This window comes from Mobula birostris, chromosome 8 (assembly GCF_030028105.1).
Source record: "Mobula birostris isolate sMobBir1 chromosome 8, sMobBir1.hap1, whole genome shotgun sequence".
Taxonomy (NCBI): Eukaryota; Metazoa; Chordata; class Chondrichthyes; order Myliobatiformes; family Myliobatidae; genus Mobula; species Mobula birostris.
The window spans coordinates 63,254,543-63,271,843 of record NC_092377.1 but is presented as its reverse complement, the minus strand read 5'-3'; the positions used below and the strand labels follow the sequence as shown (position 1 = coordinate 63,271,843).

The 17,301-nt window shown below is 42.4% G+C and overlaps 1 protein-coding gene across 9 annotated transcripts in view; it reads left to right on the top strand.

The window, feature by feature from the left end:
* Nucleotides 1-17,301, top strand: part of pde10a (phosphodiesterase 10A) — a 464,697-nt gene that overhangs the window by 207,156 nt on the left and 240,240 nt on the right. The window contains exons 1-2 of one of the 9 annotated variants that reach the window (XM_072265313.1): nucleotides 7,076-7,132; nucleotides 9,031-9,102. The exons of 5 other annotated variants lie outside the window; for them this stretch is intronic. In XM_072265313.1, the coding sequence (XP_072121414.1) occupies nucleotides 9,069-9,102 (34 nt within the window). In that variant the 5' untranslated portion in view covers nucleotides 7,076-7,132; nucleotides 9,031-9,068. 3 more of the 9 variants (XM_072265311.1, XM_072265312.1, XM_072265310.1) reach the window with 3 other exon arrangements.

Below are 17,301 nucleotides of genomic sequence, written 5' to 3'. Positions count from 1 at the left end.
TATTCCCTAACTTTATATGCATAATTATCACTTGTTCTCTCATGCTTGGATGAGTATGTCACTTATTTGATAGCAAATGAAGTTCCAGTACAATGGCAGAAAATGTTTCCCTTGTGTTTACAACAAGGATGTTTTAATCAACAGGGTGTTGCTGATGCTATATACCTAGAGTACTGTGCAGTTTTGGTCCCCTTACCTAAGAAAGGATATAGTAGAAATTATTACAGTCCAAAGGAGATTCGCCAGCTTAGAGCAACAAATAAACTGCTGGAGGCTGAGGAAGAAACGTGTTGAACAGCATCTATGAGATGAAAGGATTATCGATCTTTTGGGTCTGGTGCAGGGTGCTGATTTTTTGAAAGATGGGGATTGAAGGATTTGGGGAACCGACAGCGGAGGAGTTGAGGCCGGTGTAGTTCAGCCATGATTATAGTGAATGGTGTAGCTGGTTTGTGGGGCCAGGTGACCTACTACTGCTCCTATTTTCCTGTGCAGACTTCCAGTTCAGTATCATGACTGTCATAACGATGCATGTCTAATGAGTGGCAAGTAACAATAACACCACAAATGTACAGGCACTGACCATCACCAACAGGAGTATGTCTAACAAGTTACCCATGATATTCAGTGGCAATACTCTCTCAGGTCCTCTGTCATTATCATCTTGGAGACAGATCATCTTTGATCAGAACCTCACCTGGACTAGCTGCATAAATGATGTAGCAACAGTAGGTGTTATATATCCTGTGGGCAGTGACCTCACCTCCAATGGTTTTCCATCTTTTACAAGTCAGAAATCTGCAGCGTGGTGGAGCAGTGTCGGATGAATGCATTTTCAGCAACCCTCAGTAAACCTGATGCTATCCAACACAAACTAGCTCCCCTGGTTCTATATATCCAACACTGTAAACCATTTACAAAATGCCCCACTGTTACTACTTGTGCTTGGTAGGCATCATCTCCCAAACCTACCACTGATTAGGAACAAGGCACCGCCTGCAGATTATCCTCCAAGTCACACACCACCTTGACTACAAAGTATATCATTGTTCTTCCTTCGATGTTGGAACTTCCTTTCCAGCAGGAGTGTGAATACCTACATCAGAAGAGCTGTCACTTTTCAAGAATGAGACTCACCATCACCGTCACTAAGGGAGTTAGAAATTAGCAATAAATCTGGATATCCACATCCTCAAAAGGTGTAGGTAAGTTGTCAGTCTACACTGCTTCATCTTGGTACCATTCCAGCACAGTGAAAGGGATCTGCCCGAAGCACTCAGCAGGCAGGAACCATCCATGAGAAGAGAAACATGTTAATATCTCATGTTGCAGATCTTTCCCCAGAACCATTAATGTTAATTCTGTTTTTCTTTCTGCAATACTGCCTCACGTGTTTTCAGCATTTTCGTTTTATTTCGGATTTCACTTATTAGTTTCTGAAATAATCTTGATTCGTTGTATTTATTCTTGTCTTGTGTTTGAAATGTGCTTCTTGATAAAATATAAGCAACTCTTAATATTATTTAATTATTCAATAATTTACAATTCAACTAAAACATCCTGATTTTTAATAATCATAATTGAATACTCACTGTCACCTTCAGTCAAGTCTTGGTGATTCACGTTAACTTGCAATACCTAATCTTTCTTTTCCTTTCTAGTTCGACGCCATTATTTTTGAGTTCATATTCCTGATCTATGTTAGGGCGCAAACACACAGTTCACTATTATTTATCGGACTTCCTCGACTGTTTGTTTTCATATTCATCCAGCGCACCCCGCAGAGCATCCGACCGCAGATTTTGCAGACTGTTCACACTACGCAAATAGGTGTCACATCTTCACTCAAAATCCACCAATATCACCTCTGTTACCTCCGCAATATTCCGCGTGGGAATTTTGATGTGTTTTTGGCTTTGGAAATGACGTCGGCGCAGATATAGAACTATGTAGGTCGTAATGTTGCAAGGAAAACAAAACGTTCAGCGTTAAACCACATTTTCTAGACTTTTTTGTGGTTTTAGATTCCCATTAACCCAGAAAAAGTTCCATAGTTTCTGTGATGATTCTCAGCTTGGCAAATCTGTACTAGCTGTGGGTGAAGGAATTGCAGTATTTGGCGGTTGTCGAATTTCCACGCACATTTGAAGACGCGTGGCCATACCACGTCCAAGTTCTTAAAAGTCTGGTTAAGTGAACAGGTACTTCCTGGACCTAAAATCATGGGCCCAAAGGGTCTCGTCATACGTGGGAAATATTTACTTATCCGAATTAAACAAGCCGCCTACATTTTGAACTGTATTTCGCAAACAAAAACGATGTTATCTATTTGCTTTGAAAGTATGTTAATATGAATATAATTTCCCGGAAAGGCTTTGAGACATCTTCTAGTATACGAATCTGTTTGGTAGCTTTTCTCTTTGTGGTAAGCTGTCCTCTTCATTTAAAAGTATACCTGCTAAGGATATTTCCTTCCGCGATTTAGGTGAAACATTCACGCTATAGATCTAACAGAATTAGGTATTTGGAATTGTTCGTTTAAAGGTTTATCAGGAACAAAGGTAATGAGCATTGTTAACACAAGAAAATCTGCAGATACTGGAAATCCAAAGCAACACACAAAATGCTGGAGGAACTCAGCAGGTCAAGCAGTATCTATGGAGGTGAATAAACAGTCGATGTTTCAAGTCGAGACCCTTCTTCAAAGACTGGAAAGATAGAGGAAGTCACCAGAGTAAAAACAGTGGTGGTGGGGGGCAGGAGGATAGTTAGAAGGTGACGCCAGATGGGTAGGAAAGGTAAAGGGCTGGAGAGGAAAGCACTTGATAGGAGAGTGGACCATAGGAGAAAGGGAAGAAAGGACACGGGGGGGGGGGTGATAGGCAGGTGAGTAGAGGTAAGAGGTCAGAATGGGGAATAGGAGAAGAGGGAAGGGGAGGGAAACATTAGCGGAAGGACAATTTATTGTTCATACCATCAGGTTGGCGGCTACCTAGTCAGTCAGAGTACGAGGTGTTGCTCCTCTGTACAGAGAGTGGCCTCATCGTGGCAGAAGGAGAGGACCGACATGTCAGAACGGGAATGGGAATAGGAGTTAAAATGGTTGGTCATCGGAAAATTCTGTTTTTGACGGATGGAGCGGAGGTGCTTGACAAAGCGGTCCCCCGATTTACCACGGGTCTCGCCAAGGTAAAAGAGGCCGCATGGGAGCACCTGATACAATAGACGACCTCACCAGATCCGCAGATCCAAGTGTCGCCTCATCTAGAAGGACTGTTTAGGGCCCTGAATGGAGATGAGGGAGGGGGTAATGGGCAGGATAGCACTTTGGCCGCTTAAGGGAGGTGAGGGAGGAGGTAAATGGGCAAGTGCAGCACTTTGGCTCCTGACTTTGATGATATATTCGTAAAGAAAACATTTCTTCATTGACATTATAATCAGCATTTGCACGTTTGCTATAATGTTAGCGAAATGGGATGTAGCTTAAATTAAGCTAAGTTCAAAATGTTTATACTTTTGGAATTTGTTGTGTCTGATGCTTAAGGTAATACGAATTCCGTAACAATACAATAGTGGAAAGCCAAAGGTGTCGACCTCAATACTTTTCAAGTACGGTGTAGATTACGTGAATAATTTCGTTTCCTGAACTGTTCAATATTTCCTATTGGAAGATACGAGATCTAAGCTTCGATAAATATATACTTTTAATACAGTTGGCCTTTCAGATATGTGACACTTACATATTAAAAAATACACGACAGATCAGATTAGCTATTTTTTGGTGTTAGTTCTGCATCTTCTGACTCTGAAGTAAAATTAGTGGAAGTGCTAACAATATCGCGGACAGACGGTGGTAATTCGATGTAATTGTTTCTTTCGACTTCCAAAATGCAAACTGGTGTGCTTAAATAAAGTTGTACTTTTTATAATAAACGGCAATGTTGAAACTTGCTATAACGAAATAATTTTAATGTGCTGTGCTATTTGCGGGTGAATTGGGGATGAATGAGGTTTGTAATTTGATCACCATTGGCCGCATTTGAACATTAACTACAATACACATTTACTCCGATATATGTTAAGCGTGTCATTTTAGTCTCAGACTGTTTGCATACTGGAGTTCAGTACAGATCAAAACTTCAAGTATAACGCTGAAATGCTAAGAGGTATCTGTTTTAAAATGCTTCTTTAGCCGTTGTTTATTCACATATCTTCAAAAATAGGGATGATAGTGAATAAGAAACTCCCGCAGATCGAAATAATTTAAAGGAAAAATCCCCAAACCCTGAAAAACATTTTAACTAGTTTAATACAGGAAAACAGAGCATTGAGAACCCGTTTTAACATTGGAAAATGGGTTTACAACAAGGTATACTTAACAAATACGGTTGTATTGCACTATTTTCACTGGTCTGTATATTGTACTTTACCAAAATTCAAAATGGCGAGCATACTTATTATATTTAGCACTATTAAGTGAGTGTCTACTATAATTACCACCCTTTCCATGACCCGCATTTAATTTAATTTTAGGTGGAACTGCCTAAGGACATTTTAATTCACTTTAATAAACATACTACTCCCCCCCCCCCCGTTATAAGACTGCTAAATGTTTCCCTAGTAGGATACGATGGACACCTGACACCACAATCTATCTATAATGATCTTGCACCGTATTGATTACCCGCACTGCACTTTCTCTTTGCGTTATATATGCTGCAGTGTTTTACTTTTGTTCTACCTTAATGCACCATGTGATGATTTGATCAATATAAACAGTATGCAAGACGAGCTTTTCGTTGTACATCAGTACATTAATACACCAATTCCAGCTCCTTATCTTTCTGGTGTACTAGTCGCTGGAAAGTGCAATAAGTTTTGATTCCAGATTATTGTTTGTTTAAATTAGTAACATCACCTAACAAGTACTTGCTATTGTCTAAATCGGCTAAACCAAAAGATAAAAGTTTACCAAATTTAATAAAATTATGCGACTAAATATTTGGAAAATTAAGGTTAAAAGCAGTGAGTAGGGTGATACCGTCTGATATAACTGAATTTGGTTTCATATTACACGTCTGCATTGCTATGACTGCAGGAACTCAATAGCGTCATGTAATAATCATTTAGTTTTACATAAATGTGACTTTGAGATTTTAAAATTTGGCTGCATGCAGGACAAAATGTCTTTTACTTCTTATCTCTTGATAGTGGTACTATCCTTATTGTTCCAGAGGCTTATTTTCCACACGATAGTGTATGCACTCCAAAGACAGTTAATAGAGACTCGTGGGGCCTTACAGACGTCAGTAAAACGTAAATAGCACATCTGCAGGAAATCCCTTGGACAGCCTCTCCCCAGCACAACAGTGAAACTTGGTATTTCTTTTGCCACAGTAAAATGAATTACAACGTTGAGTATGTAGATTGCAAGTTTTGTATTAAAACAAAATGTCGACTGCTTGGCAATCCAGTACACAGACGAATTATGCTTTTTGTTTCCAAAGCTGGGAGACGGGATATTACTAGTGCAAGCAATCCCTCGGGATATGTTTATTTGGAATATAAATCAAAAATCCGGCACCGGAAATGTACACCAGTGCTGGATTATGTGACAAAATTCAAAGCAGTACTGTAGCTGCAACTTTTCCAAAATAACTTCCTATAATGCTTAGTGAACTTAAAGCAAATACTATTTTTCTTACTTCTGCTGGGCCAGCACATCACATAAATTACAAGCTCATGATACAAATTCAAGTTAAAGGACTGAAATTCGTAGCATTTTGGGAAAAAGGAGACTATTAACTTTAAATTTGCAGAGCACCCTGTTTCAACTAGATACAATGCATGCTTGATTGGACTCAGTTTGCCTCGCGCGTAGAGCTCTGATGGCTCAAATTCGGCTGCCTGGATGCTTACCGTTTGCTAACGTAAGCCGCGGGTAAAGTGTTGAGTCATGATGTTTATATGCTCTTGGCTACGACTAACCCTTGCGCTCGTCGTTCTCTACTGAGTCGAGTGCCTTATATAAATACATATATGTTTACTAACTAATTTCAACGGGTTTGTAGTATTCTGTTTATGACACGATTTGATCACATGGTACCACATTTAGCAAAAAAAATGTCACTCTGTGTAGGGACGAAAAATAATCAGAGCATCCTGGCAAACTGGTGGTAGCAGTCCTCGACGCCTGCTATATGCGGATGAAATGGGTCATTCCCAGTCATTTTCAAAACCATCCAATGTATGACCAAAGACTGCTGAATTAAAAATTTTAAAAATGGGCAGCTCTTGTCTCTCGTATTCCTTTGGTTAAATTGCACTGATTCGTTGCAGCAAAGGAATCCCTAATGTGGCTTTGATTTCGCCAGCGGGCGTCATTCCTTGCAAACCGACTTGGATATCGAACATATGTGAAAAATAAACACTATTTCTGTCGCCTTAAATAACTTTGTTAGAACTTCTTTTGGAATAGTGAGAAAATAAAGAATGAACCGCAGTCTTGGTCATATCTTCATTTTGTTAACCGTTAGTGGGAGACAATAAGCATTGAATAAAGAGACTAAGAAGCGGAGGCAGAGCTGAAATTTAAATTTAGCGATAGGTCCCGGACCTGAAACATTAACTATTTTTTCTCTGCAGATGTTGCCCGACCTACGAAGTAATCCCTGCATTTCTGTTGCCATTTCAGACTGGCGACATCCTTCGCATGTTGCATTTATGTTCAAAAAAACCTCCAGTACTGCACGGAGGCGATGGCCATGCCGGAGGTGGTTCCTCCGAGACTTAGCCTGCTCCCTCCCCTCGCGCCTCAGCCGGTCCCCGTCCCCGCCCCCTCCCGGGCGGCGGCAGCAGCGCCCATACAACCGGTGTGGAGATGTTACCCGCTTCTCACTAGCACCGGTAGGAACCGCCCTTCCAGCACTTTCCTCCTCCCTGCTCCCACTGCCGGGCGCCGGCCGGCTTGCGAGGAGGAAACGGGCTGCAGGGCAGTGGCAGACGGAACCGCAGGCGGGGCTCTCATCCGACCTCAAACCGGCACCGAGCAAGCGGCACCAGCGGGCAGGCATGGGAGACGGGGGCACCGCCGGCTGCTTTCGGAGATTCGCCAACTGCCTCTACACCTGCTGTACGTCCTCCCTCCACCTATCCCACCGCGATTCCTTCAGCCTCTGGGCGTGAGTTTGCCCAGAGTCGCCGTGACATGGGCTATCCCAATGGCCAGGCTCAGCTACCTAATGGTAGTTGGTGGGCCGGGCCTGTAGAGGGTGGGGTTGGCGTGGTTGTGGAGGGAAGCGTGAGGTCGTTTTGTGGGTGGGGGAGTTGGCTGAAGGGGGGATCCGGCGGGTTGGGCCTACGGGTAATTGCTGGCCTGGGTGAATGAGGAATGGGGGGGGGGAGTAGATGCGATGGATTATGACTCGTTGGGATGCAAAGGCATGGTAGGTAGGGTGAAATTAGGTGGAATGGAGAGAGGTGGGCCAGGCTGGGGGGGGGCGGCGGGTGTTGGTAAAATGGGTGGTGCCTACAGCCGGGAAATACGTGTGAATGATGAGCCTGGAAATTGTCCCCTCTGGTCTCCATGTGAGCTAAGTGGAGAGAAGGCGGAGCCGTGGATTTGTGGAGCTGAGAGAACGGGGAGGGCTGGGGCTCAGAGGTGAAGGAAGGGGGCTGCATGGATAGCAATTTAAATGCATAAACCCAAAAAGAGCGAGTAAGGTTGGAAAATTATGAGATCTGATATCGCAAAGGGTTAGATTCGTGTGAAGTTTGAGTGTGGATGGAGAAAGAAACTGTGTTTGTGTAGAGGGAGGACAGTGGGTGGAGTTCGTGAGTGTGGATTTGGAGTATGGTGGGGGTGAGCACTGGTGGTGGTTGTGGGGGGAGTTAATGGGTGGTGCTTGGGGAAGGGTTGAAAGCAGTGGGTGGGGTTTGTGAGTGGGGGAGAACAGTGGGTGGGAGGATTATTGGGTGGACTTGTGAGTGCCTGTGTTGGGCTGGAATGACAGTGGACTTTTGGAGAACTGTCTTAAAGGAATAGAGTGGTTGCAATTCCAAAGGATGGGTTGAGCAGAGATGGCCAAATTGGTGAGTGTGGAAGTAGAGTGCAGAGGTGGAAGAGGCAAAATTTAGGGTGAGAGATTATTGACTGGAAAGGGGATGGGATGAGGGGAGGTGTCAAGTCCAGAATGCTGGAATGTTGAATCTGCAGTGGTATGGAAAGGCTAGTTCAGGCGAATTGTGCTGAGCCAGTGTGAGTCAGATTTGGTGGGATGGGCTTGATTATCTTGGGCAGGATGGGATTTGTATTGTAGGGAGTTGAAGAGGAATGTGGTGGCTTGAATGAGAGATGTAGCTGGATGTGGATGAAGAAGGTTGCAGTGAGAATGAGGTGTCAAAGAAGTGAGGAATTTGCAAGCAGCGGGTCTGATGCCCTGGTTTAATGGGTAAAGGTAGATGTAGTTTGAAGGGATGGGTGTCTAAATGGTGATTGCAGTGGATATGTGCTCTGCTGGGGAGGCCACTTGGGTGAAGGTGAGAAGCTGTTTGTTCAACGATGACAGTGGGTGGTTGGAGTCATTGGGTGAGCACATGTTGCCAGCTCCAGGATAAGCAAGGTGCTCAGGCAGACCTGGCACAACGGGAAATTGTCAGAACTGGCAGTAGTAGGAGGGGTAAAGGTCAAGATGGGTAGTTGGGTAGTTTAGTAGTTGGTGGGTGATGTTGGTTTGGTATTTAGTAGTGGCGGTGGTCAGTGATACTGGATGGCCGGCGTGTGAGGTTGGGCGGGTCATGGAGGTGTGTGCCCTTGATTGGGGTGAGTAGGCATAGGACAAGGAGTCGATTGTTGGTGGCTGGTAATGTGGTTGGAGACTGGGTAGCTTGGGGAGGGGGAGGATGACGAGTAGTCTTTGTGACAGGGACCAGCCTCTGTGGCATATTTCCGGCGGTACTAGGCAGACTGCAGTCCCAAATTACCCCGAGTTTGCTCGCGGAGTGGCTGGACTTCTCGCTATTTCTTTAAAGGGCTGTAACCCGCTCTCCCCTCGGATCACTGCCGCTTCATGGAGGAGAGCAAATCCACTTTAAGGCGCAAAGGTATGTTCGTAAGTTTTGGTTCTCGATTATGTCCACGAAGTAGCGCTCAATTTAATCTTCACCGAGCGGGGAGAGTGAGCGGTGACAACAGTGCTCGCGTCGGGAATGGAAGCGTCTCTGTGTACAACTCGAGGAAATAACTGTCCGCGGCGTTCCCACACCAGACATCGAGCTGTCATCGGTGGCTTTGATGCAGCTGCACTCTCCGGATCTTCAGTGGCCCGACTGGCTGCTGAGAAATGGGAAAGAGTGCACATCTCCTGTGCCTTGAGTTTTTAATCGTATAGCAATGATGTTATGTCAGAAACAAATGGCACGCTTCACAAGCTCGTTTTGTTTGCAAGTAGCTGGATAGTTACCAGGGCCTTGGTTGTGGATGAATTTGATGGTGATTCAAAAATCTTGCTTTAGTTTTATGTTGTTATAAAACAGTAATTTGCTAAACTTGTTGCCTGGGCTCAAAGGAGATTACAAGGAAAACAAAAACGCCTTTTACAAGAGTAAGTGAAAGTATCCATATACTTGTGCAGTAGAGATTTTACCCCAATTGATGTGGTTTTCTTAATTTCACTCCACTTTTTAGTAGTGTAGTGTAGTAGTTAGTCACATATTTTCAGCTTGTTCCTGTCCCACTAAGCTCCTATCTGCATACCTCCACTCAGTTTTATCCCCCCTGGTTCAGTCCCTTCCTACCTACATCAGAATCAGGTTTATTATCAGGGCTCTGTGACTCTTTTTGATCTTTTCAATTGATTTCAAGTTCCCAGAGCATCTTATGTTCACTACGTATGTCCTATCCCTAGATACCTCCATCCCCCACCAAAGCTCTCTGTTTCTTCCTGGACACCAGACCCAACAAGTTCCCCTCCACCACCACTCTCTGCTGTCTAAAGGACTTTGTCCCCTCACTCTCAATAATTTCTACTTTGGCTCCTCCCACTTCCTTTAAATATGTAGTCATGGGTACTGTACTCGCATGGGTCCCAGCTATGCCAGCTACATGGAACGGTCTTTGTTCCAAGCCTGCACTGGTGTCAGTCACCACTTCTCCTATTCTACACCAGCAACTGTATTGGTGCTACTTCCTGCATCCATGCCAAGCTCGTTGACATTAACTCTGCCTTCATCTTCCACTCTGCTCTCAATCTTCCTGGTCCATTTCCCACACCTCTCTCCTGTTTCTCCATCTCTCTGCCTCTATCTCTGGAGACAACGTATCTACTGATGTGTATTATAAACCCACGGACTATACTCTTCCCATCCTGTTGCTTGTCTCAATTCTCCGTCTCCACTACATCTGCTGTCAGGATGAGGCTTTTCATTCTTCAAAGAAAGGGGCTTTCCTTCCTACTCCATCAATGCTGCCCTCAACTGTTTCTCTTCCATGTCGTTCACATCTGCCCTCACCTCATCCTCCCGCCGCCTCACCAGGGATAGGGTTCCTCTTGTCCTCACCTATCACGCGACCAGCCTCTGCGTCCAGCATATAATTCTCCTTAACTTCCACCACCTCCAACAAGATCCCACTACCAAGCATAGCTTTCCCTCCCCCCACCCCCAACTTTCTGCTTTCCGCGGGGATCACTGCCTTTGCGACTCTCTTGTCCATTCATCCCTCCTCACTGATCTCTCTCCTGGCACTTAACCTTGCAGGCGAAACAGGTGCTACACCTGCCCCTACACCTCTTCCCTTACTACCATTCAGAGCCCCAAACAGTCCTTCCAGGTGAGGTGAAACTTCACCTGTGAGTCTGTTGGGGTTATCTACTGTATCCGGTGTTCCCGGTGTGGCCTCCTGTATATGGATGAGACCTGGCATAGATTGGGAAACTGCTCCGGCGAGCACCTATGCTCCATCCACCAGAAGAAGCGGGATCTCCCAGTGGCCTCCCATTTTAATTACACTTCCCAAGCCCATTCTGACATGTCAATCCATGGTCCTCCTCTACTGTCACGATGAGGCCGCACTCGGGTTGGAGAGGCAACCCCCTTATATTCCATCTGAGTGGGCTCCAACCTGATGGCATGAACATTGATTCCTTGAACTTCTAACAATGCTTCCGCCCTTTCACCAATCACCATTCCCCATTCCCTTTCCCTGTCCCACTTTGTCTCCTTACCTGGCCATTGCCTTCCTCTGGTACTCTTCCCCCTTCTCTTTCTTCCATGGCCTTCTGTCCTCTCCTATTAGATTTCTCCCTTCTCTAGCCCTGTATCTCTCTCACCAATCAACTTCCCAGCTCTTTACTTCACCCTTCTTCTCTCCCCTCCGGTTTTACCTATCACCTTGTGTTTCTCTCTCCCCTCCCTGGCTCTAGTGAGATTAAATCTATGTAGATGGGTAAGCATGAGGGAGGAACACATGTTGATTACCTGAAATGTTTTTTTTGTGGGTTGTCTTCACGTTGCAATAAAATATTATTAGAAAAATGCTATATTCGAAAAGAAGTTGCCAACAAAAGAAGAATTTAATTTCAGGGCAGGACAGTGGATGAAATAATGAAGGCCGAAATATATGTTTGAACTTTCAAGTTTTCTCTATTTTTGAAAATTCTATCAAATTATAAAACATAAACAGAAGTTTATATAAACAATTATAAACATATTTTCTTAGCAGATATTTACCACAAGATGCCAATGAGCAGATTTGTTCTGCTTGCTTGTTTGAATTTCCTGTCCGTTATGTGGTTCAATAACAACTAAGTTAATTATATTTAAATATTTAATTGCCAGCAACAATTTGGTGCAGGACGAGCAGACTTTCATTCTTCTCAACATTACATAATAGTGCATCATATCATTTAATCTTGAGATGGAGACTCCACAGACTACAGGTTCTGGAATCTAGAGAACAAAATAATGGAGGAATTTAGTGGGCCAATTAGCATCTCTGGGGGGAAACACAGTCAACATTTCAGGTTTCCTAAATATTTTTCAGTTTTTGAGAAGTTCTTAAACATACTTAAGACCATCACCCCTGCTGGGGCATAGACTGCTGATAGATAGAAGCTCCCCAGAGTCCTCTTTTCTGGGTTAGTCTTTCGAGTTGTCCCTTGGGGTAGCCCATCATCCCTCTCCTCTCCTGGGGATAAGGTCTGTTGCTGTATCGTAGCACTAGGCTTTAATCGGATGGCGTTGATATTCCCTTGCATAATTCTTCTCCTTTCGCAGTCCATGGTGGAATTCTCCTTAAACTTGCAAAATTTTATTTCAAAGGAAAAGAAAAAGCATACTTGTATTTAGAAAGTGACCCCCAGAAAAAAATGAATTCTTTGTTCTGAAAGGGAGACAGATTTTTTTTTTGTCTCTGGAGTGTTAATTTTTGGTATTGTGACTTGATTGTGTATGTACATACATTTTTTTTTGTGTAGGAGAATTAAAGCAATAATTACGGTATTTTTCATAAGACTGAGTTTGAATTCAATTTGTAATGGAACACGTTATCGTACACATTTATGAAATGGCACATCTTAATGTAATTTTAACATTTTCTTTTTAAGTTAGATTATTGAACAAACACTTGGCTTGTTCTGTTGCATCTTACTTGATAAGTGATTAATGTGAATGATTATCTTTCATGTGACTCTCGGCAGTACACCTGGGACTTGGTTTAGTCTGCACATGTATACAAATACTTTACCAAAGTTAACTTAACCAGCTGCCAACAAAATTTACAACTCCGAATGAGGTAACATTATTACATCGTGGACCTTAATCCCTTTTAAATTTATTTGGAAAAGATACCGAACTTGGTAGCAACAGATTTGAAATATGTTTAAGATGTGCTTTTTTAAAAAAACAGAGCAAGTTATGTAATATTTTCTTAATTGATTGTTGTTTTATTGTGAAACTACAATGTTTCTTGTAACACCCATCAAAGTTGCTGGTGAACGCAGCAGGCCAGGCAGCATCTCTAGGAAGAGGTACAGTCGACGTTTCGGGCCAAGATCCTTCGTCAGGACTAACTGAAGGAAGAGCTAGTAAGAGATTTGAAAGTGGGAGAGGGAGGGGGAGATCCAAAATGATAGGAGAAGACAGGAGGGGGAGGGATGGAGCCAAGAGCTGGACAGTTGATTGGCAAAAGGGATATGAGAGGATCATGGGACAGGAGGCCCAGGGAGAAAGAAAAGGAGGAGGGGGAGGGGAAACCCCAGAGGATGGGCAAAGGGTATAGTCAGAGGGACAGAGGGAGAAAAAGGAGAGAGAGGGAAAGAATGTGTGTATATAAATAAATAACGGATGGGGTACGAGAGGGAGGTGGGGCATTAGTAGAAGTTAGAGAAGTCAATGTTCATGCCATCAGGTTGGAGGCTACCCAGACGGAATATAAGATGTTGTTGCGTTCTGCTGTGTTCACCAGCAGCTTTATGTGTTGCTTGAATTTCCAGCATCTGCAGAGTTCTTCGTGTTTATGTTTCTTGTAACTTCACTTTGGTCAACAGTTTAATTTATGGACATTTTTTAGAATAGTCAGATACTGTATTTGTAAAATTTTTAAAAAACCTTGCTACAAATTTAACATGGGGTGGAGTTTGTAAATAATGCATATGGAATTTACATGGAGCTTAGTACCTGCCTTCATTTATCATGCAGGTAAATTTCTGAGGGCTATTATATTTGAGGTAGATGTTCCACAGTGCATCCCGATTGAGAGTTTGGCTTTAGTGAAATTAAAAATAGTTCATGTTGCTTCCTGGCGAAAGGCATGCATCCTCACTGTCCCTCTTGGTCAACTCAATTGCAAACTGCAATTCAAGAAGCACTTCTTCAGTCACTAAGAGGAAGCAACTTGAAGTACCCTGGCAATGACTTTCTCAGTGGACATTATAGGGAACCACACTATAATTACAGTTAGTCTGAACCACAAAAGCAGCGTGAAAGCAAAAGGAAGTTGTCTTTAATGTGGGTAGATGTTAGGGAAGAAGGAATAAGGTAAAACTTGAACCAAGTATTGAACAACAAAAATCAGTTTGGTTTATCAGCTCTTGATACAGTTGTAGTTTAAAGTATTAATACAGGTCCACAATCCCTTATCCGAAATCCTTGGGGCCAGTTGCATTTCGGAATTCAGAATTTTTCAGATTTCAGAAAATTGATAATTAACCTGTCTTAGTGCGGGTGGACTTTAGGACCCAGGGGAGCTCCAGACCTACACACATCCTTCCATATAAATCATCTCTAGATTAGTTATAATGCCAAATACAATGTAAATGCTATGTAAGTAGTTGTTTTACTGTACTGTTTAGGGAATAATGGTAAGTAAAAAGTCTGTACATGCTTAACAACGAGTGCTGGAGAGAGAACTTCTGGGTTTTCCCGATCCGCGCTCTTTTTGACTTATTGGAATAAATATAGAACGTAAATACTCTAGGACATATACAGGTTCAAACTAAGCTAAATACTCTACAGGTACCTGATGGACCAGGAACAGGATTCTCAAGTTATGAAGCAGCACTACGACAGATGGTGTTTTTAAAAGACTTCTTCAAGTGTCATCTGTCTCATTAACATAGGTTTATGTCTAAGCAATCTCTCTTTAACTGAGTAAACTGCCATAATCTCATTGTTACCCATAGGGGTATCTGCAGCTCTTTTTGACATTTTCACAGTGAAATTAAACAAAGTCAACAGCAAATGCACGTGTAACCAGTACGAGCGCTAAGCCACAACTGACGTCTGGCGGCCTCTGCGAGTGCTGCCACATCACACCTGAGTGACGTCAGCTGTTGGTGTGCAAAACAAGCCTTGTTACGACACGCTCCACAACTCCATGAAAAAAACTTCAGTTTCCGGAGCTTTTTGGATTTCAGAATTTCAGATAAGGGATTGTGGACCTGTAGTAGCAATTTCAGGCTCACCAAATGGCTGGATTAGATAGGGCATGGTACTGTCATAAATCAAGTGAAATATGAGTTTGTAGTTCAGAATCAGAGTATCTAGTAGTAAGTAGCACCTAAATATAATTGACTGGATAATTATTTTCTCATCTGTTTTAAATATATAATTCTTTTAAAATTGTGGAAAAGGATTAATCATGTCTATACAGGTATAACATTAAAAAGCATTATATAGCTGGACAAAGAATTTCTACTCTCAATTGTAAATGTTTTTTTTTTATCTAATTGTATTTAAAATGTCCATAAATCTCCCAAAATGCAATGCATAAGATGTCAGATTGAAATCTGTTTCCAAAGGAGCTTGATTTTTTTGCTGGTTGTTGGCTCTTTGTTGTTGTAGTTACAATATAACCTATACTTTATTTACAGTGTGCATTTTGTTCTGGAGATGAATTAAGTAGGGTAACTGAATTGCTGGGATAAATCATGATTAAATTACAGGTTGTATTGGAATGTTTTGTGCCATTGCATATCTGCTTAAATAGCATAAAATTTAGCATTATGTAAAAATAGTACTGCTGGGGAATCTCTTGGCTTACCATGTCCAGAAATAACCTTCATATAACAGGGCTGAAACTTGGCATCAGTACAAAGCGAAGTCTCTTTTGTATTGCCATAAACTCCTAATGTAAATTTGCCATTGCTGGTTCATTGTTCTATACACAAAGATACAATTTTATTTACTGAAGTGTTACTGACTTCCTTTCAGAATATTAACTAAGTGTATTTCAGTCCGGGTAGTGTTGGGTGGGTGGTTCACCTTGCAGAAGTCATAACAAAGTAAATTTTGTCCTCTCTCATTGCATAAGTACTAAGTTTGGTGGAGGTGGTGTGTGTCATAGGTAGATGGAGTGGTGAATGATGTTTTTAGCACACCAGCTTTCATCAATTGAGGTATTGAGTACAGGTATTGGGAGTTGTGTCCCAGCTGTACTGGGTGTTTTGCGTATAGTTTTGGTCACTTCTATAGGAAAGATGTCATTAAGCTCAAGCGTGCAAGAAGATTTGAAAGAATGACGAAGGGTCTCGACCTGAAACGTCGACTCTACTTCTTCCTATAGATGCTGCCTGGCCTACTGCATTCCACCAGCATTTTGTGTGTGTTGCTTGAAAGAATGTTGCTAGGATTCAAGAGGTCTGGATTGCAAGGAGGGGTTGGCCAGGCTAGAACTTTATTCCTTGGGACACAGGAGGCTGCACAGTGACATTATGGAAGTGCATAAAATTACCTGGGGCACAGATCGGGTGAATGAACATAGTATTTTCTTTCCCTGGGAACAGGGAACCAGAAACTAGAGGTCATTGATTTAAAGTTAGAGGGAAAAGATTTAAATGGGACTGGAGGAGCAACTTCTTCACACAGAGGGCAGTGCATTTATGAGCTGCCAAAGAAGGTAGTTGAGGCAGGTCCAATCACAACATTTAAAAGACAACTGGTTAACTCATGGTTAGAGAAGTTTTAAAGGGATGTGGCCCAAATGTGGACAAATGGGACCAGTTTTGGTAAGCTATCCTAGTCATCAGGGACAAGTTGGGCCAAAAGGCTTTATTTTTGGCATGCTAAGTATTCTCTCCAACAGAGGTCGCTAGATAGTAATTAGGAATAGAAATTGCTGGCAATTTTTCTTCCCAATCCTAAAAATGCTCAGTTGAATTGCAGATTTCTTTCTAACTTATAAGTAGATTAAGATGGAATGTAGTATTTTCCTGATTGTGTGTGGTTCCACAGAACATTTCTTAATGAATATTGGTTTGCATAGCTGAAACTACAAAATATTCAACAAGGTAATCATATATGTCCATCAACTAAATATATTCTAATTCTTCTTCTCTGTAAGCAGTATGAGAATGAAGTAGAATTTCTGCTCTGAAATAGTGCAGTCTGGGGAAAAAAAACTTTTTACTGTATATTGCTGTATTTTTTGCTGGTTAATTAATGATGGTGCAATTGGAAAGGCCTGCAAAATGTGTCCAGATAAGTAATATAAGGTGCAAACGCAAGGAAATCTGCAGATGCTGGAATTTCAAGCAACACACATAAAAGCTGCTGGTGAACGCAGCAGGCCAGGCAGCATCTCTAGGAAGAGGTACAGTTGACGTTTCGGGCCGAGACCCTTCGTCCTTTAATATAAGGAAACCTTCAGGGATGATCAGTGGAAGATTTTTTCCAAGACTCAATATACAGAGTTTCAATCTCAGGTTCAAAGACAATGAAGAAAGGTGATTTATAGCCCATCAGTTTTGGTTCAAAAAGGTTCAGAAGTGATTCTGAAATGTCTAGTTTTTCTACCATTTATTGTTT